General features: G+C 36.6%; 2 protein-coding genes and 1 long non-coding RNA gene across 3 annotated transcripts; 1 reads left to right on the top strand and 2 right to left on the bottom strand.

Moving 5' to 3' along the window:
- Window positions 1–1,726: 1,726 nt before the first annotated feature.
- Window positions 1,727–2,687, top strand: LOC125585108. The gene is made up of 3 exons (XR_007321995.1): window positions 1,727–1,959; window positions 2,051–2,199; window positions 2,435–2,687. It is a non-coding gene; the product is annotated as an uncharacterized LOC125585108 (long non-coding RNA).
- Window positions 2,688–4,762: 2,075 nt separating this feature from the next.
- LOC106395176 (non-classical arabinogalactan protein 31) lies at window positions 4,763–7,002 on the bottom strand. The gene is made up of 2 exons (XM_048753546.1): window positions 6,606–7,002; window positions 4,763–5,251 (listed from the first exon to the last, which is right to left on the bottom strand). The coding sequence occupies exons 1-2, from the start codon at window positions 6,871–6,873 to the stop codon at window positions 4,941–4,943; spliced, it is 579 nt and encodes a 192-aa protein (XP_048609503.1). The 5' UTR covers window positions 6,874–7,002; the 3' UTR covers window positions 4,763–4,940.
- Window positions 7,003–7,905: 903 nt separating this feature from the next.
- On the bottom strand, window positions 7,906–13,058 carry LOC106396769 (homeobox-leucine zipper protein ATHB-14). The gene is made up of 18 exons (XM_013837246.3): window positions 12,309–13,058; window positions 11,652–11,811; window positions 11,439–11,557; window positions 11,262–11,352; window positions 11,055–11,150; window positions 10,854–10,967; window positions 10,674–10,757; window positions 10,433–10,588; window positions 10,271–10,345; window positions 10,094–10,200; window positions 9,819–10,014; window positions 9,546–9,734; window positions 9,388–9,468; window positions 9,169–9,309; window positions 8,781–9,094; window positions 8,589–8,703; window positions 8,356–8,505; window positions 7,906–8,272 (listed from the first exon to the last, which is right to left on the bottom strand). The coding sequence occupies exons 1-18, from the start codon at window positions 12,521–12,523 to the stop codon at window positions 8,126–8,128; spliced, it is 2,550 nt and encodes an 849-aa protein (XP_013692700.2). The 5' UTR covers window positions 12,524–13,058; the 3' UTR covers window positions 7,906–8,125.
- Between the last annotated feature and the right edge of the window lie 9,634 nt (window positions 13,059–22,692).

Below are 22,692 nucleotides of genomic sequence, written 5' to 3'. Positions count from 1 at the left end.
GATGTTCAATTTAAAAATCCACCTAGAAGAAGTTTTAATGTTTATGTTTTAATAAGATAGATATATTATTATCAATCCTATGGTTTGTAACATGTATAAAATGTTATTATATTTTTTTAAAACGTATTTATGTTGGAGAATACCAAAATATATTATAGTTAGTATTCCCAAAATGTTTCCTACTTCCACGCAATCATCATAAATAAAACTATATAAAAATGTACGATTGAACAAGATATCGTAATTCAAAACTTGCAAATCAAGCTATTCTTTAAAACTAATAAATCCGATTATTCCTAAACTCAATAACATTCCAATTCTCCCCTGATTCAGTCATCATAACAAATAAAGTAAATCATTAACTAACAAAATCTTTCAAATCACGTTTAACTAATCTGTAAAAACAAATATTCTGGGTTTTATGATAATTTAAATAAAAAGGAATGTTTTTTTTTTGAAGTCTGATTAATTATGCTATTACAACGATGAGAAATATTACATAGACGATTCTACAGTCGATAATTCTACCATCATATGAGAATGCACGTCTGACTGCGTTACTCCGAGCCGCCCTATGAGATCCATGTTCGACGATACGCCAAGCACGATGTTGAAGACCTCTTGTAACTTTTTTCTCCATAATCTGCATAATTTGCGTTTTTTAGGGTTTGAACCCCAGACCTCATGGTGTAGAAGCATTAATGAACCCTTAATCAAACCACTGGACTAATTAAGGAGGCTTCCACAAAAACAAATAGTGATAAAAAAAATAAATAGACCGTTAAAAAAAAATATCGGCGCATTCGCGCGGATCAAAATCTAGTTTACATTATTAGATTTACATATTTACATTATTAGATTTGGTAACAACTAAATTGGTAGTATAATTCGCGGGTCTTTAGAGACTTGGACCATATGAAAGCTCAGCCTTGGGGCTCTGTAAAAGCAATCTTGTAACTGATAAACTAAAGAATCCATTTACAAGTCAGGGTTAAGGTTTAATCTAACGTCATGATTTTTTTTCTTTTTGTTTATTTTTGGACAAAATCTAACGTAATGAATAAGTAATGAATAAAATGACTATTTGTATGTGATTTTTAGATGGAAAAAGGCTTCTTCTTTTTTATTGATCAAGAATATCGCTAAAACGAAGATGAATTGAATAGTATATGATTGAGAGTGAATCTGAATACAAAAGTGTAAAGTACAGGTATCTCAAGCCTTGGAACACCTTCTCTTTCTCAAGCCTTGGAACCAGGCCGTGCCTGACATTTGGCAAACTAGAAGCCAGAAAAAAAAATTGGCCCCTTAACAGCACTAGACAACATTCGAACTATGGACAGGCAACTCAAATTGGAGCAACTTACACCATCTCTACTACTTAATCCTTGGAAAAAATTGGTCCCAAAATATTTTTATCTTGATCGGCCCTCAAGCAAATGCTTGATGGGCTTGTATCCAGGCCCGACCCTACTTGGAACCCCTTCTCTTTCTCCTCAACAGAGTTTAAGTATTTTGCTTTCTCAAGGCTTTGATCTTGGCTTGTTTGACTGACAAGGGATGCTTAGAGCCCATGGAGCTTGATGCCTCCTCTTCCATTGCTGAAATTTTCTATATCTGCCAGTGAAATAAGCTATTTCTCCAGTCTCTTGTCAAATAAACCATTTACCATAAACTCGGTTTGATTCGGTTTTTGTCACACCAACATTGACTCATAAACTCGGGTGAGGATATAATATTATCCGGAAGAAGGATATCTATAAACCGAATACCAAACATATACAGAAATGATCAGCGAATTCTCTTTTCGAGAAGCAAAGTAGATTCTGAGGCAATAATATGATTCGAACGCAGATAGGCCGCTCAGAAAAATCTCCACGGCTTTCAAGGAACTAGCAACCACCGTGGCTTCTCCGAACTGTGTAGTTTCTCTTTTTAGTTGCTGATGATTGCAACAAGGTCGTTGAAGTAAAAGAAAGTTGTAGTTTCTGATCTTTTTTGTTGGCTTAGATAATGAGATGATTAAATGTGTATTCGATATTATATGCAGAGGTGATAACTCTTTAAATGATCCAGCATCCAAGTCTTATGCTTAACTGTTTGCTCCTCACCATGAATGGGCTATACGGAAAGCTGTGGCTTTAGGGATGTACGCTCTTCCTACAAGAACTCACCTACTTAAGATGCTCAATGAGGAAGGTGAGTCCTCATACTCTATATACTCTTGATGCAGTACTCTACTAACTCGATTCATATTCTCGTAATGCACTCTATATACTCTTGATGAGAGAAATATCTTTTAGATTGATCTTGGCATCTGCAGTAGACACATTATGATTTAAAGATTTGATTTAGTTATAGGAGTTTCTACTTCAGTCAACTGAGAGTTCAATATGTTTTGATACATCTCTCTCTATCTCTTTGTTTATTACAGAAGCGGAGGCTAAGATACAGATGGAAAGCTATGTCAATGCATCGGCACCTAATCACATATCTTGATAATTTATTCCTCTCCAAGCAACTCGGTATGGATTGGTGAAGAGTTTACTAGTATCGCTCTTTGACAGTCTTTGTCACAAAAAATAACCATATATGGTTCTATCAACTCATGTAATTATATAACAAGGACCAAACCAGAGCTGTTGAAAAAAGAATAAATTTATGCTATTCTAGTTTGTTGGTGTGTGGTTTGGCTTGTCTTCTGGCAAGAACACAATGTGTTAATGTGAACGTGTAGAGACGGTAAAATGTTACCATAACAAGGACCAAACCAGAGCTGTTGAAAAAAGAATAAATTTATGCTATTCTAGTTTGTGGTGTGTGGCTTGGCTTGTCTTCTGGCAAGAACACAATGTGTTAATGTGAACGTGTAGAGACGGTAAAATGTTACCATAAATTTATTTACTTGTCATACACAAGTGTGGTATCCATCAAGGAACATTAAGGGTTTGAATAGTAACCAAGTGAATGAAGAGGAACACTACATTCCTTAACGTTCTTCAAAAATGTTACCATTCATGAGGAATGTTTTTTCCTCTTCATTCTTTTTCATTCTTTTTTTTGTAGAGAATTATAATGCAAATTTGTTCCTTGTTAATTTTGATAAGAAACCCTTATTTCTCATCATTTCCAAAATTTTATTCCTATTCATTCTTTTCTTCTCCGTTCCTAATGTTTCTTGATGGTTACCAATCACACCCTAAGAATTCTTAATGAATAGAAAAAGAATGAATATGAATAAAAGTTTGGGAATGAGAAGAATGAGGATTCTTTATCAAAATTAACAAAGAACAAAATTGCATTATAATTCTCTATAAAAAAAGAAATGAGAAGGAATGAATAGGAAAAAATATTTCTCATAAATGGTAATTTTTTTAAAGAACGTTAAGGAATGTAATGTTTCTCTTCATTCTCTTGGTTACTATTCAAACCAAGGGAATGAATAGAAACACTACATTTCTTAATGTTCCTTAAAAAGATTATCATTCAACAGGAATATTTTTTTTCTTAGTTCCTTTTCATTCTTTTTTTGTAGAGAATTATAATGTAAATTTGTTCATTGTTAATTTTAATAAAGAACCGTCATTCTTCATCATTCCCAAAATTTTATTCATATTCATTCTTTTTCTATTCATGGATTACCAGTCACACCCATACAACATAATAACTTTAGAAAAAAAGAAAAAAAAACTCAAAAAAATTAAGAGAAGTTATCGTAGAAAAGGAAGCTTTTGAACTTAAAAGTTAAAAAAAAAAAGAGGAATTAAGTGAGCATGTGAGAAACAAATATTGGGGAAAAGGAAATAATGAGTTATATATGTTACAAAAAACGACATTTTTACTATCTGTAAATATCACAACTTTATGCTTTCTTAGAATGTTTAAGAAAGAATCTAGTGATATATTCGTGACAATTACTCAAATACCATAATTGTAAACATTCCCAATTTTCACTAGTTAATGCTCCTTGATGAGAAAATCTAAACTTTCCAAAATTCTGTGACTTACCTACAAAAATGTTAACTCAGCGTCGAAAATACAGTATAAATATATGAGTACAATTGACTAGTAGGTTAAAGAAGAGAAGAAAAATTAGAAAGACCCAAAGGCTTGTCAAGAAAAAATGGATACAGGTTACATCCTAACCATCGTCTTTGTGGCGGTCATCATCATCTCGGCTATTGTTGCTGGCTTGTTTTGCGCCCCAAAACTCATCAAACGGTGTTGGAGTGATGAATAACTCATGTTACCAATTATCTAGCTGTCCTTTTTTTGTTATTTTTAAATGACCTAAATAGCAGATCGACTCTGCAAAATTTATCGTTGTTCTTCGATATAATAATGTTTTCGCTTAATGAAAATTGTAGCTCTATTATATTTTCATAATTGAATTATTTTTATTTATATATTGCATTCTTACCATCAACCCAACCTTTGAGAACTCGCAAAAACATCACTGTAGTTTACACTTTTGTTTTCATTAATGTGTAATGGTATTCTCTTAATGATGATAGGATAATAATCTCCACTTAAAGAACTACACTCAAATAGAAGAATAGAATTTTCAAAACCACTATGTGCATACATATACCGTCATCTCCAAAAAGAGCTCATGAGAGGATGTTAATAGTATCAGCTTGCGTATATCCCTTTAGATGACCTAAAGACATGGTTAGGATAGCATTGTACCACCGATTCACCGTGGTACACATTACAAGGTTGCTTTACAAAAATTTGGTTTGTCAGTTGTGAAGAAGAGAAAAGCAATAAGGATATATAGGAAATCAAACACACCAACAATCTCAAAATGTCTACCAAGACGAGCTTTAAAACGTGAACATACTAAAAAAGCAAACACGACGATGAAAACATTTAAAGCACTAGTGATGGATAGTCATAACAAGCAAGCACACACATACATAAAGAAGAAAGTCGAGACTTCAACGAGTACATGCCGGTTCAAACGCGAAGGGACCAACAGAGAATAAAACGTAGCCGCGTTCAGCTATGTTGATTGATTTAGAAGGCTTAAGCATAGCACCGGTGGTTCCATTATTGAGCTGTGAAGGGACGGTGCATGTCACCGTAGCAGCCGCGGGACCTGGGTTCGTGGGCCAAGCCCGGCATGTGTGGAAACCGTAGGTGGTGAGTTTATTCGGAGCTAACATGAAAAAGTATCCGTTTTTGTCCGTCTTTGTCTCCATCGTCACACCTCTCTTTGTGTTGTTGCATGCAAACTTTACAGTCGCTCCTGTCGGTGAAACATTAAAAAGATCTCAATAAATATATATCAGCTATTCAATGATTAATATTAGAAGCTTGATTTAAGGATTTAGCTTTAAGAAAAACTAGATTTTGATCCGCGCTTTGAAAGGGCGGATTTATTTTCCTTTTTTTTTTAATTGACAAATATTTAGCGTCATATTTCATATATTTGTGTTTTATTTTATAAAAGACTTAAAAATTTTATCTTTCTTTATCGTGTTTCATTTTAAATGACTATTTATGTTTAAAAAATTAAACTGTATTTCTTTAATAAATTAAGTTGATATAACTCTGATAAATTAATTTTATTATGTGGTTAATATTTTTAATAAAAATAATTATATACTTTTAATAAAGATTTATACTTTTCAATGAAAAAATCAATTTTTTTTTATGAATGCTTAAATTATATTAAGAAAAAAAAAATTAAGAATGGTTGGAAAAAAATTATTTGAACTTGGATTCAATGGCCTAAAGGAAAAAAAAATGTGAGAATTGAATCTGATTTCTTAATCGGCTCAAATGGCCCAAGAGAGATATGATGTGGACAGTGGGCTTGATCCAAAAAATGGCCCAATATAGATGTGTTATTAATATTACTTGATTGCCCTTAATGAAACATGCAATGTTAGTAAAGAAAAGGGCATGCTAAGATAAAAAAGACAATAGGATTCTGATTTAATAGTATAGATAAAACAGTCGTAAAATTGCAAAGAGTAGAAAAGGAGGAAAATAAATTGTTGTGCATGAAAGCCAGGACGAAAATACGTTTTGTGCATGAAAGCCAACTGGCACGAGAGATTCGACGAATGTGTAACCCAAAATCATGATATATTATCTTTTAAAGAGGTCATTGGTGTCAATTTTTGAAAATGCATTTTTCCTAGAACTATTGAAAATGCATTTACCCTAACCTTTTTTTACTTTTAGTGAGATCTACCTTAAGATACCAGACAATTAGTGCTCTTAATCACATCAGTTTGTTGGATTAATATCATTCATTCAAATTATTTCATGGGAAAATCAGCCTAACAATGCATGCATGGTAAGTAAACGAGTCTTTAAACTAAATTCATCAGACTAATCTCTTTGAACAAAAGTTAATTAATCCAAAAATTTTGCAGCCATAAAGTTTGATGTGATGTATTTTTTGCGAGAACCTAATGCATGCATTGTGAAGATTATGTCATGGAAGTAAACCTCCTAAACATGCAACGATGAAAAAAAAACGAAGACAAGGTCAATCCAGCTCATGTGAAAATTAACTTATAAAGTTATAGATCTACGAGACTAAAATAATTAGAAAAATTAAAAGAGACCAGAGATTATAATGTAACAACCTTGAAGAGGAGATGCTTCTAGGAGCGTATTAATGCCGGAGTACTTGCAAGACTTGCAATAAACCATGCCTTGAACCGCCACAAGTCTACGGCTCATCTTTGCCGCCGGTAGAGTCACTGGAGAAGCGGAGACTTCATTGGTGTAGATGAAGGTCAAGGAGATGTTGAAAAGTAGAAGATATTTGAGAGCTTTTATTACTGAAGTTCCCATTTCTGTTCTTTGTTTTAGTGATAGTGAGTGAAGCAGGATGCTCTCATTAAAGGCCATATTTAAAGCACTAATAAAAGGCCAGGACTAGTTGGCTAGTTGTCATTGGTGATTAAACTCATATAGGTTTATTATTTTTTGCATTAAAAATTACCCAAGAAAAAATGAATTTCAAAACCCATAAATAAATACTAGATAGTGCACCAATGTATTAGTAGTAAATAACTGCATATGATTATTTTTATAAAATATACCACCATATTCTCCATTGATGCCAGACAAACCGGAAAAAAAAAACAGAAATGATGATCATATCTCACTATTTATAATACATTTAAAAGTTCAATCCGTGTTTTTGTGACAACTACAATTGGAAACTATGCTAATTTCCTTTAAGAATATAAATGTTATTGCGACATTTTTTTTTTGCTACGCTCTTTTGCCAAATTGGTCACTTGGTATAGAATGCAAAAACATTTAAAATGTATTCACTAAAATAGTCAGCTACGGGGTGGGGGGGAAGGGGGAACTTTTATAGGTTTCTCTAATTTTCTTATGATAGATACGATCTCAATTTAAATTTGTGAAATTTATAGATTCATTTACTGTGAAGATTTCATGCAGATCCAATCTTTAAATATTTTGCAGTGCTAGAAACGGCTTACACAGCTTAGCACCTATAGTCAAACTGGACCACCCTGCACTCCTCTCCCAGAATACACGAATCTAACATCATTCCTTTTCAATAATTAAAAGATATTTATTCTCTAAATATTGATATACGTACTCCAAACTACAAACCTATCCCAATTATTTTTGTTACTAAGATATAGATGAAAAGTTATGTCCCATGTGTAAACAAATTTATTTTCTAAATTTCATTTATCTTATCTTCATTACTAAAAAAAATTTTGGTTCGTAAATAAATCTGATGGTTCCAAATTTTAAACAGTTTCTTGTCGACTTTTGAACTCTTTTTTCTTTATGATTTTTTTAGCTACATGCAGCTCAATATGTGCAACGTAGAACAAAAGGCTAGGACTAGCACAACAAAAAAGACTTAATTAACATCAAACTCTTGCAAAAGCAAACTAGCACAACAAAAAAGACAAAATAACATCATCATAACAATATCCTGCCATAACATACGAACAAAGAAACAATCCATTAAGGGATCATACATAAGTCATAATACATATTAGTCCATGAATTTCAAAACACTGTTTAGCATAATAGCACCCTAAGTCTAATATCTTACATAAATAACCTTCCATGGGGGAAGAAAGCAACCTGGTCTTCCTTACTCTTTTCTTCAAACGAACGACCAATTCACGAACATGAATGCTAAGCAATGGTTTGACTCATCGTCTTCAAGAACTTTCCACACTGTTGCCTGCTCGTAAGATACCAATCTCCCCATGCTTGATTCACACACACCCGCAGGAAGATGAGCATATCCCTACACAAAATAATCAAGATTCCGAGTCAGAATGATTTTTTCGAGAAAATGGCAAAAGAATCATCAAGTAAACAAAAAAAAACCTGTTGCATGATCTTGGGGAACTCAGAGCAAAGAGCTTTACGACCAGACTCGTCTAGTGTCTTGTCTAGCATTATGTCTTGAAGTGCTACAAGAGTAGTTTCCAGCATGTCTAAACCGGTTTGGTTTGCAAATGTGAAAACCGGTGAAGCCTACAAAAGAGATCTTGTCACACCCATCTCAAAAAATTGGAAAACATGTCCTTAGAAGCAGAGACATGTAGTCAGTCACTTACGTTTGTTTTGAGCGAGCAGCACAAGATTGCATCAGTGTGGCTCCAGAGTTGACGCAGCAATGTGTCATCACTGGTTTGAGAATCAGAGCCAAAGAGATCTGCACCAGTGTGAACTCTACAACAGCCAATAAGAATAGAGTTTAGACCAAATAAACACTCAGCTTAGATAGAAAACTAGAATGCTAAAAGTACCTGTAACTCCGGGAGATCCAACGGACCAGAGTGAGAGCTTCAGGGGAAGTGGGAGCAGACATTGGACTGATACTAGAACCAGGACGAGGAGCAATGGCTAGAGCAACCCTCTGTATAGATCCCACTATGCTTCTCACGTACTGACGTGCCATTGAAGCAACACTGTCTCTTGTGTGGTTATCAAATGTGAACTGGAATGCTATGGTCACTACCGACCTAAAGTTACAACCATTTGGGCCAGCTTCACTTCCTTGACGTGTTGATCCTTCTAAAGCCGATGCTAAATCCAACGTACGGTTCCCAGATGCACCGTTCTATATGACAGTAAGAGATTAGATTATTGCATCAGAATATATATATTTAATTAAATGAGATTTTGATATATTACCGGGGTTGATTTATGTTCAAGAGGTATGACTCGGAAACCAGAAGGAAGCAAAGGTGCATCATCAGCAAATGATTCATCAATAGGAGCAAAGACAAGCTGTGCACAACCTCCAACCACATTTTCATCAACACCGCTACAAAGCTGTGGAATGAATCAACGATCAAAAATGTCAATAAGAGAACCAACGAACTGTGACGATGTGAAACCATGAGGTCGGACCTGAAGCAAGTAAATATCACGAGCTAAACCCATGTCTTCAGGTGAGTAAGCATGACCTTCAAGTCTAACCACCTCAAGAAACTGAAACAAGAAAATCAAAAAAGGTTTTAGTGTTAATGAGGGAAGGAAAAAAAGTGAAGCTGTTTAGTCTTTAGTACCTCTTCATGTTCAACTGTCTGCGCAAGTGGGAGAATGACTTGGTTACTCGGAAAGCCACCAGCTCTAGCGCAAGGAACAGCAAAAGGACTTGCTCTGAGGGATGCAGCAGCATAAGCATCCACACCATAATCAGCCCATTCAGAGCGGTGTTCTCTAAGGAATCTAACCAGCACAGCTGGTGGGACGTTCTTGATTCAAGAAAAAGATGCAAGTTAGTTTAAACTAAAGACCAAAATATAGAAAATAAACTTATTCCTCTATCCAAGATGTACCTCCAATAGCATAGATGCCTTAGCACAAAGAACACCACTTCCAAAGCTTGGGAGGAATGAGCTACCGTAGTGAGACGGCCCACCAAACTTCCCAGGAGACAAGTTTATCATAACACTAATATCCTCTGCACCGTCATTACTACCCAATGGTGACCATCCATCATCCACAAAACCATTAACAGCATCATTGAATCCCCTGAAGTTTCATTAACTTAAAACAATTAGAAAGAGAGAGAAAACAACAAACTCTTGGCAGCAATAGAGGTGATACTTACCGACAGAGTTTTTGACTGAAGGTTCTTAAGACCGCAGGTTGACGCCCTCCACCGTACTGAACTTCTCCACTTGTCTCTTGTGCAATTTGCCTTGCATGTCTCAGAGCCTGGAATAAATAAACCAAACATAAGAACCACAAACATTATCCCAAGTTGTTCAAGGTTGCTGAAACTTACAGCAACGGTCATTTTCTGAGCAAGAATCTTTGAAGATTCATAAAGAGGCCTCATAACTTCAGGGACACTCCAAGCCTAGGGAAATTAGAAAAGAATAAAGTCAGGAACATATTTAATAAACAGAACTGATGTGTTTTGAAACAATTTGACTTTGTGGCTTACATCCAAATCAACATGGTCAACAATGTGGACAATGGAACCACCACCATCGCAAGGACGGATGAGAAACCCGCTTGGTCGCATTTCAGCTCTCACAAAGCTTGAAGAAGGTGGCCCGTTGGGGCCACCAGTTGTAGAAGTAAGCGACCTCTCACAAACCTGAAGACAGTGAGAGAAAGCATCATGAAGCAGTTTCAAAAAAATAGAAACCAAAAAACATAAAAAGTAGATCTAAATAGCTTACCACATAGCTACCATCTTCTAAACATGTGCTGTATCTCAGCGTCCAAAAGTCACGAGCTGCTGCTAAAGTTGTTGGAGCATACATCTGATGATTCAAAGTGACAAAAGCACGGTTTAAGTCCAAACCGTAGGTAGTCTTGTAAGGAAGTGCAACTAGAAGACTACAAGTATAGGGGCAGACCTGTGTGTATATAAGCTCGATAGTACCACCGTTTCCAGCAGGAATCACACTCAGAGTATCCACACATCGACAATCACGGAGCCAAGATTGACGATCTTTGAGGATTTCAGCAACCTACAGTTTTTTGTTCAATTCAAGATTCTCATTTCTCCTGATTACATTACAGACACAAGTAAATGAAAACAAACTGTCACACTTTACCTTCATGGGTTCTAAACTCACGAGGCCGCAGGCACGTGCTGCAATTCCGCTGCAGTTGCGCGAAATAGAGACTATGCCAATAGAATCCGGACCAGGCTACAACCACATAAAAGAAGGTTCATCAAAACAATATTAAGTTTATATTGGAACATAATAAAAAAAAAAGAAACAGAAATGAGATTAATACCAACTTGCAGAGTTTATTACCTTCATACCAATCATCTGAACCCAGTCAACAGCAGTTCCTGTAGCCTTGGAAAGGAACTCTGCGAGGGCCTCCTCTGCTATAGAAAGGAGACTAAAAACCAAAAACATTTGAAAAAAAAAAACATCACAAAGACTGAAGATACAAATCAAGAAGCTGAGTAGACAAGTGAAGCTCACCCAGCTGGGTTGTTAGCATCACGTTGCAGATGCTGAGGATGATTAGAGTTTTGTTGTTGATGTTGCTGACCACTTACGACCACAGACTCACAGCTGTTGTCTGTGGTCGTCCCAGAAGCCTGCATTCCAAAATAAAAGGTTACAACTATTAAGCAAAAATATATAACAATATGATAATAGAGTTTTAATAGAGACAAAAGTTGAAGATGTTACAGTGTGGAGTTGGTGTTTCATGTGGCCATTCTCATAGACCAAGTGGGAAACTTGCTTCTGTAGACGATCATTCTCTTCCATCAAGAGTTTGTTCATGGCGTTAAGCTTTCTGTTGACAGTTTGGAGACGAGCAGCTTCTTTCCTCTGCTTCTCTCTACATCTAATATCAACAAATCAAAAGGAAGCATCAATATATTTGTGCCAAGATAAATTTAAATGTTGCATGTGTGATGTGAATAAATGATAGTCCATGAACAGTTAATGTATTTTCCAATTATTCATATACTTTTGACGGAAATAAATGTTACAAAACGAATTCAAAGACAAATTTAACTAGAAGTCACTTTCTTGTTTTTAAAGTTTTAACAGTGTCAAAGCTTATTCAGAACAAAGTTACCTGCTCTGAGAGATTTACAAGACATGGATCTACATTAAATTTCAAAACATAATGATCACTAAGATCCAAAAATAAAGAATCATTCAGATAAAACCAATGAAGAAAAATTATTAAGCAAGGAAAAAAACAAATTTATATGTCTTCTTCATACACTTAAATACAAAAAGATAATATTATGGTAAGAAAACATTCAATCAACCAGAAGAAAGAAAAAAAAGACAACTTAAGATTTAAAAAAAAATGTTTTGTTGTAACTTCACCTTCGGTTCTGAAACCAAACTTTGATCTGTTTGGGCTCGATGTTGGAGAGAATGGGAGACTCTCTAATGAGTTGATGTCTTCTGAGAGAGCTAGGCTTAGGGCACTCAGTGTAAACTCTCTCAAGAGCTTCCACTTGCTCCGGCGTGTACCTCACATACTTGCCGGAATCCAACCCTTTATCCGGCGACTCTCTGTGCATCGTGTGGACCATCATAGCTCAATCAGTGAAAACAAAAGTCGAATTTTTTAAGGAAGTTAACGAAGACCCAGATGGAGATTCAAGTTAAAGAATGAGACTTTCGAGGACTCCTAGGTTTTTTTTGGTTTAGTGTAGTTGATAGGTTCTTTTCAAGGGTAGGCTCTCTGGGTAGAGAGAGAGCCTCCACTAGCGTTCATGGTGGGAAAAAAAGAGTTTGAGATAGGAAAAAAAGAAGAGTTCCTTTTGGTTTGTTTATTATTCTTTCTTTTTTTGTGTGATTCCTTTCGGTTATATTTTGTTTGGTGGAAGAGAGAAAACGCCAGAGAGCAATGGCGAGAGGAAGGAGAAGAAGATAGATAAGAGGAGGAAGCAAAGTAGGGGTCTTTATCTCATGCGCCAATCTCGAGATCCTTTTAAGACATGTACAAAAAATGTTAAGCTGTAAAAGAAATTACTTTTTGTTTCTTTTGTGTGGCGCGAGAAGGAAGAGAGAGAGGACTATGCAAGAACACAAGTGCACAGAGGTAGAGGAAAAAAGAAAGATCTAGATGTAAATTGGAAAACCAGGTGGGTTGAATTTCATAAAAGCTTCTTTTTTTTTACGAAATTGAATTAGTATGTGCTGCAAAAAAAAAAATCAAAAATGTTTTCTTTGTTATTAAGAGGTTTTTTTTTGTCAACCATAGGTCTTTTAAAATACTGATTATCTTAATGTTTATGCTCAATATTGTAAAAAGAGTTTACCCAGGACCTCGTAGTCCAGTGGTACTACCTCCTTAGGGAACCTCCTTAGGGAAGGGAGGTCGGCTGTTCGACTCGCGTGGAGGGGGAGGCGTGTCCAGAGCCCGTAAAAAGGTACAGACAAAGGCTGGCGCCGAGCCTAGGTGGTGGGCCGCAAGGCCAACAACTGGTTAAACAAAAAAAAAAAAAAATATTGTAAAAAGAGGAATAAAACTAGAAATGGTGTTGTTATGAACAAAATCATTAATCTTGTTTTGTATTGAATTAACAATTAATTAAATTGAAGGTTCAGCAGGATAAAAGGGGAAAAGACAATAAAGGTGAAAAGCCAACACACGCAAACAGTCTCTGCAAAACTCAGCTGTTTTTTACTCTACCTAGAACAGTAATGATAAAAAAATGTAATATATAATTTCTTTTTTTTTGAACAACATAATATATAATATATTAAATCAAAATTAACTAAATAAGCAGGCAGAGAGACGGGCCAATCTTTGTTTTTTTATATAATTATTCGAGAAACAAAAAAAATGAAATTGTTGTCGGAAGAAAACGGATATTTGACGAAACGGGTCTCTCTCTCTGTGAGAAGGACATAACATGGTTATTTCTCGCTATGATCCATCATGATGGTGATGCTGATATATGTACTATGTACAATGTTATCATCATGTGTGTATGTACGTAGATATCTGTATGCACTACGTTGACGATGTTTCGATTGTTGCATGAGGAACATTGTATGGAATGTCACTGAGCGTGTGAGAAGCGTGAAGGGTCTTTATTTAAATAAAAGTAATTAAACTCTGCTAAAATGAAAACTGTTTCTTTTATGGAATAAAAAACAGAAGTGTTATTATTGTTTTTGGCTTAGCTAGTTCGATATGACTTCATGTCAAAATATATTTTCAGTCATTCGGTACGAATTCGATTTAGTTTTCATCGTTTTAGTTTTCAAGAAAGTCAAGAAAAGGAGAAGACAGGTGTGGCATTGTTCAGTACAATTTGTGTTTGGTTCTGTAACAGTCTCGATTCGGTATAGTAACCATTTGTACAGAATGAATGCCTGGACAAACGGCTAACTTCTTATAATTACAGCCTACGTATTAATATACGGTACGCAAAAATAAAATAATACGCAATTTAATAATAATACGGAGAGAGAAAGAGAGTAAACTTAAATGAAAGATCATGTGAGGTCTCATCATGAGTCCAACTTAGTGCATGCGCTTCGATTTTCTACATGGCAGATACATCCACGTAGCCCCCTATGTCTGTTTTTCGGTTCCTAGTTAAAACGTTTTTGTAATTAAAAATACAATCTGTCGAATACACCCAAATATATTATTTTCGAGTTCTATTCTTTTCATAAAAAATCACTTGACTCAATTAACTACACTACAATATTACGAGGTTTCTTCTCGCGCCACTCAAAACGTTTCTTTTGCATCACGATGAGGTATAGTTCTACGACATGTATACGTCAAAGTGTATATATGAAACTACTGTACAAGTTTGTTTTTCTAGAATTCGGTTTTGATTTGTTTTAATTTCCGAGGCTAATCAAAGAAAATTAAAAATTAGAAAAGAATGTTGGCCTGGTTTAGAAAATTTTCACTTTGGGTACTGTTGAATGGTAGAATATCATAAATTTTGCTACGACATAACAATGGTCTGACATATATCTTGATTTCGTAAAGTTACCTGATCACAAGGTAAAAATGTGAAAATACGTTTATATCACTAACAGAATAAATCAGTTTCTGTGTTACCAAGTTACCAAAGATAAGCAAAAAAAAAAAAAAAAAAAAGTTACCAAAGATCGGAATTTAAATGACATGGATTTACAAAACTACAGAAGCGCACTGCAAATGTAACGAAAACAAAAGAAGTAAATTAGTTACTACACCGTGTCGCATGTATTTTCCAACAAGCGCATGCGTTGCCAAAGAAAATTTAGAGTAGGATAGAAGCAAAAAGGGAAAAGAGTTTTTCCTTGTCCGATCTCAGACGCATCATCAATATATTTTAGTTACTCGATCATATATATATCAGCTTAGTTGGTTTCTTTTGATAATACACGTAAACGAATTGTACGTGTAAAAGAAAGATTAATGCTGAAAGAAAGAGCAAGAGTTTTCATAATCTGATTTATAAGCAATATGTATACATATATGTTAGTTATTCTATTATATATCAATTAGTGCTGAACATTTTATCCGTTAAATTTGATTCGATTCGTTATTCGTTTCGATTTGATCCGAAATTTCTAGATATCCGTAAACTTTCAAAGCAAAACAAATACTAAATATCAATATCCGTTAAAATCGAAGCAAATCATAAATATTAAAATTTTGGGAAGTGGATATCCGATCTGATCCGTCAATATATAAATACATGTATATCTTGATTATATTTAAAGTTTTTAATGTATAAAATTATATAATTATTATTCTAACATATGATTTGATAAAATCTATTCACATTATTACTTATATAAAAGTATTACATAAAAGGAAGAGATAAACACATTTATGACAATTATAATTTTTTCTTAAGTTTTGTGTTATTATAACTGTTAACTAAGTTCAAAAAATTACAAAATATGTAGATTCACTACTTCTTTTAATTTTTTATAATATATATCATGCAAAAAAATATTTTACAAAACAAATTTGTATCAAAATTTTAAGATTATTTGTATTAATCAAAACATATGAGATATCTGTAAGTATTCGTAAATATCCGCAAATATCTGTTTATTTTCCGGATATCCGTTTTTCCGAATATCTGTATTTTTCCGAAGCAAAGCAAATAAAAAAATTGAATATCCGTGACATACGAAGCAAATCACAAATACTTTCAAAACCCCGAATATCTGATTTGTGCCCATGCCTAATATCAACTTAGGGTATGACTGGTTTTCCCGCTGCCACCCGCAAACACAGCTTTTGCGGTTGGTAGCAGTTGCTGGCGTTTTACAACAATCGCTCAAACCGCTTTAAACCGCTGCTCAAACCGCTTTAAACTGTTTCAAACCGCTCTAAACCTCATAAATACAAAAGCTGGTTCCTACTAGCGTTTGCGGTTGCGGACGGTTGCAGGAGGATAATTATTTTTTAACAATATAAATACAAAAATAAATATATTCAATAAAAAATTTAAATTGGAACTATAAAATACTAAAATATATCTATTATATTTTAATTAATATTATAAAATTTAAAAGTAAAAATATTTTCTATAAGTTTTTAAAAATTTAAACTATAAATTTTTTAATATAGTTTTTATATTTATTATAGTGTTATGATTTTTGATATTTTTATAATTATATAAAATGTAAATATTGTTAATTTATTATGTAACCACTGCTGCATTTGGTAGTTAACCAGTCATAAGTATCCCGCAAATGCAACAATTTCTAACTGCATAACCAGTCGTACAAATCTCTTAAAACCACTAGAAACCGCAACCACCCACATCCGCAAACTCCCGCAACTGCAACTGCTGCGTTTGAACCAGACCATTAGCTGTTCATCTGAAATGGACTCATATAATTTTCTAGGGGAGGGATATGAAAAAAATGATCTAACACTAATGCATTAGTAAAATACCCGCATTTTTTTTTTGATGAAATTTCAAATTTATTGAGTTGTGGAATAACCTTTACAAAAGAATTGGCTAATTAAAGAATATGTAATCTATAGACCAAAAAACAAAAGAGCTGTATAAAGACTAGGGAGATACTTCAAACCATCTTCGCATTAAGCCTTCAAACTTGTGATTTGGTCCGTACTTGAGGGACGAGATACGATTCTGCATTGTTCGATCAATCGAACGAGTGATCTGAGCAGCTCTTGACCAAGGTTTTTGATGTCTCCGCCCGTTACGCTCCCTCCAGACACAGTAGATCGTCATCTGAAAAACCAATCTCACCAAAATCGAGTCCATAGGATGGAACCGGGTGTGGTGAAGCGACCTAAGAGCATCAGACCAGTCTGGATCCCTTCGCTGACCCAGTAACCGACTACCCACATTGTCCCACACAGTATATCTGAAAGGACAAGCAAAGAAAAGATGGTCTCTTGTTTCATCAAGTTCCCCACACAAAGTACAGTGTTGCGGCACACCTCAACTACACATTCTGTCTCCAGTAGAAAGCCTATTCTTTACAGCAAGCCAAGTGATAAAACTGTACCTGGGGATCCCCTGAGAGAACCACACCACCTTGCTCCAAGGCACAGGCTCTCGCTTGATTCTAAGTTGTTGCCAAGTCTCCTTCGCAGAGAAGAAGTCTTTGAAATGATTACCCGAGTGCCTCTATAACCTCAAATCCAAACTGTTTTCGATGAGAGGAACTGGTGCCTCAGATATCAGGCGGTGGAGAGCTGGAAACAGCCTGTTGCGTCCGTGAATGCTCCATCTCCCATCGTTCACAACATCACTGACTCGTGCATTACGAGGAATCCCAAAATGTATAGTGCCAGCTTCTCCAGTGATATCAATGATCTTACCCTGGTCAAGCCAATTGTCAAACCATAAGAAGACTTCAGTTCCGCTAGTAGCAACAACTTTCATGAAGGGATATGCAGTGTCTCTGAGTTTTAATAACTTCCTCCAGATCCAAGAGCCTTTACTATCATCCTTTACATCCCAAAAGGAGCTATCTCGCAACAAGTAATGCTGAACCCAAGAAACCCACAAAGATCCTGCTAAAGTAAACAACCGTCATATAAGCTGCAGAGAGAAGACTAGCGATGAATCCCTGAGCCGCCTCAGTCCCAACCCTCCTTCATCTTTAGGGAAACAAAGTTCAGCCCACACTACCTTTGCTTTATGGGACTGGTGAGGAGACCCTGACCAAAGAAAATCACTGCAGAGTTCCTCTATCTCATTCAAGCATGCGACATGAAGGATGAATGCTGAGCTCCAAAAATTGACTATGTTTGTGATAACTGATTTGATAAGCTGTAGCCACCCTGCAAATGAGAGGCTCTTGTTTGACCAGACAAGCATCCTACTGAGAACCTTATCAATTAGTGACTCATAATCGTGCTTGGTGAGGGTCTTAGTAGTCAGAGGAAACCCCAAATATCGAATAGGCAAAGTCCCAACACTGATTCCCTTAGCAACTGCGGTTGTTGTGAGGTCCCCTGAAGTATCTCCAGAAATAAAAATAGTGGATTTCGAAACATTGATATGAAGTCCAGAGACATTAGCAAACTGTTCCATGACCTCCATTATACCATCAAACGAACGAGCTTTACCATCGGAGAAGACAAGGATGTCGTCCGCAAAACTCAGATGAGTGAGTTTAACACCTACACAGTTCGGGTGGTAGCCAAACTTCCCTGCCTCAGCTGCTTGGTTCAACATTTTGGAGAGGACATTGTTGAGTATAACGTACAGATATGGAGATAGAGAACAGCCCTGACGGATTCCACAAGCGCTTGTGAAGAAGCCTTCCAGACTTTTATTGACGGCGACTGAGAACGAGGCTATTGAGATACAAGTTTTGATCCACATGATGAACTGATAAGGTAAATTCATGGCTTTAAGAACAGAGGCGATGAAGGACCATTTGAAAGTGTCAAAGGCTTTTGCAATGTCAAACTTGATGGCGCATCTAGAGGAAGCAGTGGTCTTGTGATATCCATTGACCAATTCAGATGCAAGGAGCACATTTTCTAGGAGGAGATGGCCCTTTATAAATGCACTCTGATTCGGTTTGATAGCTTCTGGAAGGATTTCTTTGAGGCGGCAAGCAAGAATCTTGGAGATCACCTTATACAAGAGATTACAGCATGCTATAAGACGATAATCCTTCATGGACTGAGCTGCTTCAGATTTTGGTATCAGCGAGAGGATGGTAGCATTGATACCCGAAGGCAAGAAGCCAAACAAGAAAGAAATATTGTATTGCTGTAATAAAATCTTTTCCAATAACAGGCCACGCAGCTACATAGAATTCCTTAGTAAGCAAGATCTAGTTTCTTCCCAATCGGGTCTCCCTCTCTTTTGTTCCACCAAGTAAATAATGCTCCAACATAAGCAAGATCAGACAGCTCACAGTCACCTACAGCCTCTTGAAAATCCCTCGTACCACTCTGATATGTGAGATAGTCCATAGCTCTAGAATGCTTCGCTGAAGCAAGTGTGACGTTGAAGTCGCCAATAAGGATCCATGGCATATCATGATAAGAGTACGTCGTACGGGTTCCTCTAAGCTCCTCCCAAAGCTACCTCCTTTCAATCATACAGTTTGAAGCATAAACAGCCGAACAAATAAATTGCTCCCTAGTCTCTGGGATTTGGATTGCACATGTGATAATCTGAGAACTCATGTGCAACTTGGTGACCACCACCTTGTTAGACCAGCAGAACCAAATACGTCCCAATCTATGGTAATCATAGTTTGTTAAAGAATTCCAACCCGGCATTGTAACATTCAAGCACTTGAGATGGTTCTCCTGTTGCACTCTTGTTTCAATGAGACAGCCGAAGGATGGCTTCTCTATATGTATCCAACTGCGGACTGCTTCATGCTTGCACGACATATTGAAGCCGCGCATATTCCATGCAAAAAATGACGTCATAACTTCCTAACGAAAGTTTTTTTGGATGAGGGTGGGATCTGCGCAAACTTGAGATCCTTTGAGCGAGCAAACGTCTTCTTAGTAGACTTCACAGCGTGGGTACCATTCTTCAGACCTCTATGAGCCGCCGTAGCAGATTTTAGCTGACGTTGAATGCTGTCGAGGCCCGTTTGTTCAATGGGATCCACAACTATCTCCCCCTCCTCCGTGTCTGAACCCTCATCAAACTCTTCCTCACCCTCCTCATGTATGTTCGCAAAAGCTTGGAAACGTGAAGGAGAGATAGATATTCCACCTTCTGCTTTATCTTCCACCTCTGCAGACGTTGACTCAACCAGCTGATCTTGCATTTCAGTGACCGCACTCTTACCATTAGCATCAGAACCGAGCTTGTCTGAGACAAGTACTCCAGACTGACCCACTTCAGCCAATTCCGCTTGAACAACCCCAGACTGGCCCACTTCAACCAAACCCGCACCGAGGACAATAGAGTTAAGCATATTATTCACTGCCACTCCATTACGTAGAGAGCATATGGAGTAAATTCCTCCAGCTCCTGCAGTAAATCTGAGACAGGGTTCTTTTTTAAACTCTGCTCTCCCTCCACAACCACAATAGCTAAGTCATAGCCCTTATCTTTTTGCAAAATGCTAATGTTCTTCGCAGAACAATCAGAGCCCTTATGTCCCCATTTACGGCACACTTCACACTTTGGAGGCAGCCATGGATAATTGTCTCCTAACACAACTTCAACTCCAGCTTTATCAATGTAGGTGATTTTATCCACCAGAGGCTTATGGAGATCTACCTCAACAAGGAATCGAGCTACATCGAGACGGGTGCATTTTTCAGTATTCGGGTGAAGCTTGACAAAAGTTCCCACAGCGCGAGCCAAACACTTCAAACCTTTATGCGAGAACATTTGATTTGGAACTCCTTTAAGATCAACCCACATTGGGAGAGCCGGCATATCAGGAGGATTCATGGCTGTTTCCGGAGACCACTCATGAACAACCAAAGGAACATCGGCAACGTGCCAGTACTTACGCTGAATGACCCTCGATCTCATCTAAGGATTATCAATTCGAAAAAGAACCGTCTTTTTCTCAATGAACTGCACATCAATCCGGGAACCAGAGCGAGGAGTAGACCAGATACGGTTTACAGTCGCGTGGATGGAACCGACGTGAGGAGCATCACCCATGAAATAACCCACCACGAAGCTCTTCCAGAGGGGGTTAGGGTCCTCAAAAATCTCATCGGGGATCTTCATTGAAGCAACACCATCAACAACGACAATAACCGGGTGAGTCGTTTTGCCTTGCTTCTTTGTCCAAACCGTTTTGGAGGGAGACGCAGCGGTCTGGAGATCAGAATCACTAAGGGGAGGGACAGCGAGAGGCGGAGGAGAGGAGGCGGAGGCAGGAGACGGAAACTTTGAGGAAGGTGAGCCCGGCGGCTCGTCGCCCAAAACCCTAGGAGAAATCATCGATAAATGCTTTTTTAAAATAATATTATGCAAAGTATTAGCCCTATGTAATAACTAATGACTGGCATTTTACATTCTATCTTCTTGGCTCGAATCCTCTGAAAGGAAGAGAGGTATAGCACCCATGATACATTATACATTATGCAGTCCTCTTTCCTCAAAGGCTTTGGATGCTTTAATAATAAGGGAAGAATAAAAGTATAAATAGAGTTGGTATTTTGAGTTGCTGGAGAAAAAAACAATGTCAAACCTTTTAATTTGACAATATCTATCTTTACAAAATAATAATTGGCTTTATTAATATATATTTTTATTTGTTTGTGGTGCCAACTTTTATTTTAGCAAGAGGCATGGAGCATAAGAGTACCCCACTGGGCCAAGTCCACTTACTCTTGTTCCCATATCACACACTACATACATTGCTTGATTTCCCAAATTTTGAATGTTTTCTTTTCTTTTGTTGGTCTCATTTCCACCATTGATATACCTCTTTTGGAGCTACATATAACAGACATATAAATATGCATACATACAAATGGACGTGTAGCTCTACGCTTGTATTTCGTTTCATGTTTCATTAGTTTCATTTTTGTATGTCTTTTTTTACAGAACACTACAAGAAAACATCGTAATTCTGACGGACATTCTGACGGAAAATGAGATCCTCAGAATATTCCGACGAATTTCCGAGGAAATTCCGAGGAAATCCAAATTTGGGTTTCCTCGGAATATACCGATGAAATACCGAGGAAGGCATATTCCTCGGAAACCACCGACGAATATCCAAGGATATATTATAGCCGTTGGAGAGCCGTTGGGGATTTTAACAATTCCGAGGAAAGAGCCGTTGCTGTCGGTATTCCGTCAGAATTTCCTCGGTACTGTCGGCAGCATTTCATCTATAAATACCCGCACCCCCGCAACCTCTTCATTCACTCCATTTCTTCATCCTCTCACATACTATATTTACACACGAATTTGATTAAAAAAACCATGCCTTCTTCAAATTATTATCGTTCTTGGATCGATCGACCTCATTTGGATCCGAACACGAGATTGATTACGGAAGAATACCAACGAGGTATAACCGAATTCATGGGGTTAGTTCAACAACAACCGGAAGTTGAAACGGGTATGTTAAGATGTCCTTGCTCTAATTGTAAGAATAGAAAGATTATTAAAGAGTGGGATGTTTGAACTCATCTATATTTGAATGGGTTTACACGAAGTTACAAAATTTGGTATCATCATGGAGAAACTGATTATGAATATGATAGTACTAGCGAACCTCAGCATGCGGTTAGGTTAGAAGAACCAATTAGAATGGATGTAGATTATGGTGTAGGTACTGAGCAGAT

Source organism: Brassica napus, chromosome C4 (assembly GCF_020379485.1).
Source record: "Brassica napus cultivar Da-Ae chromosome C4, Da-Ae, whole genome shotgun sequence".
Taxonomy (NCBI): domain Eukaryota; kingdom Viridiplantae; phylum Streptophyta; class Magnoliopsida; order Brassicales; family Brassicaceae; genus Brassica; species Brassica napus.
Note: the sequence above shows the minus strand (reverse complement) of the source record. Positions and strands in the feature narration are given on the sequence as shown.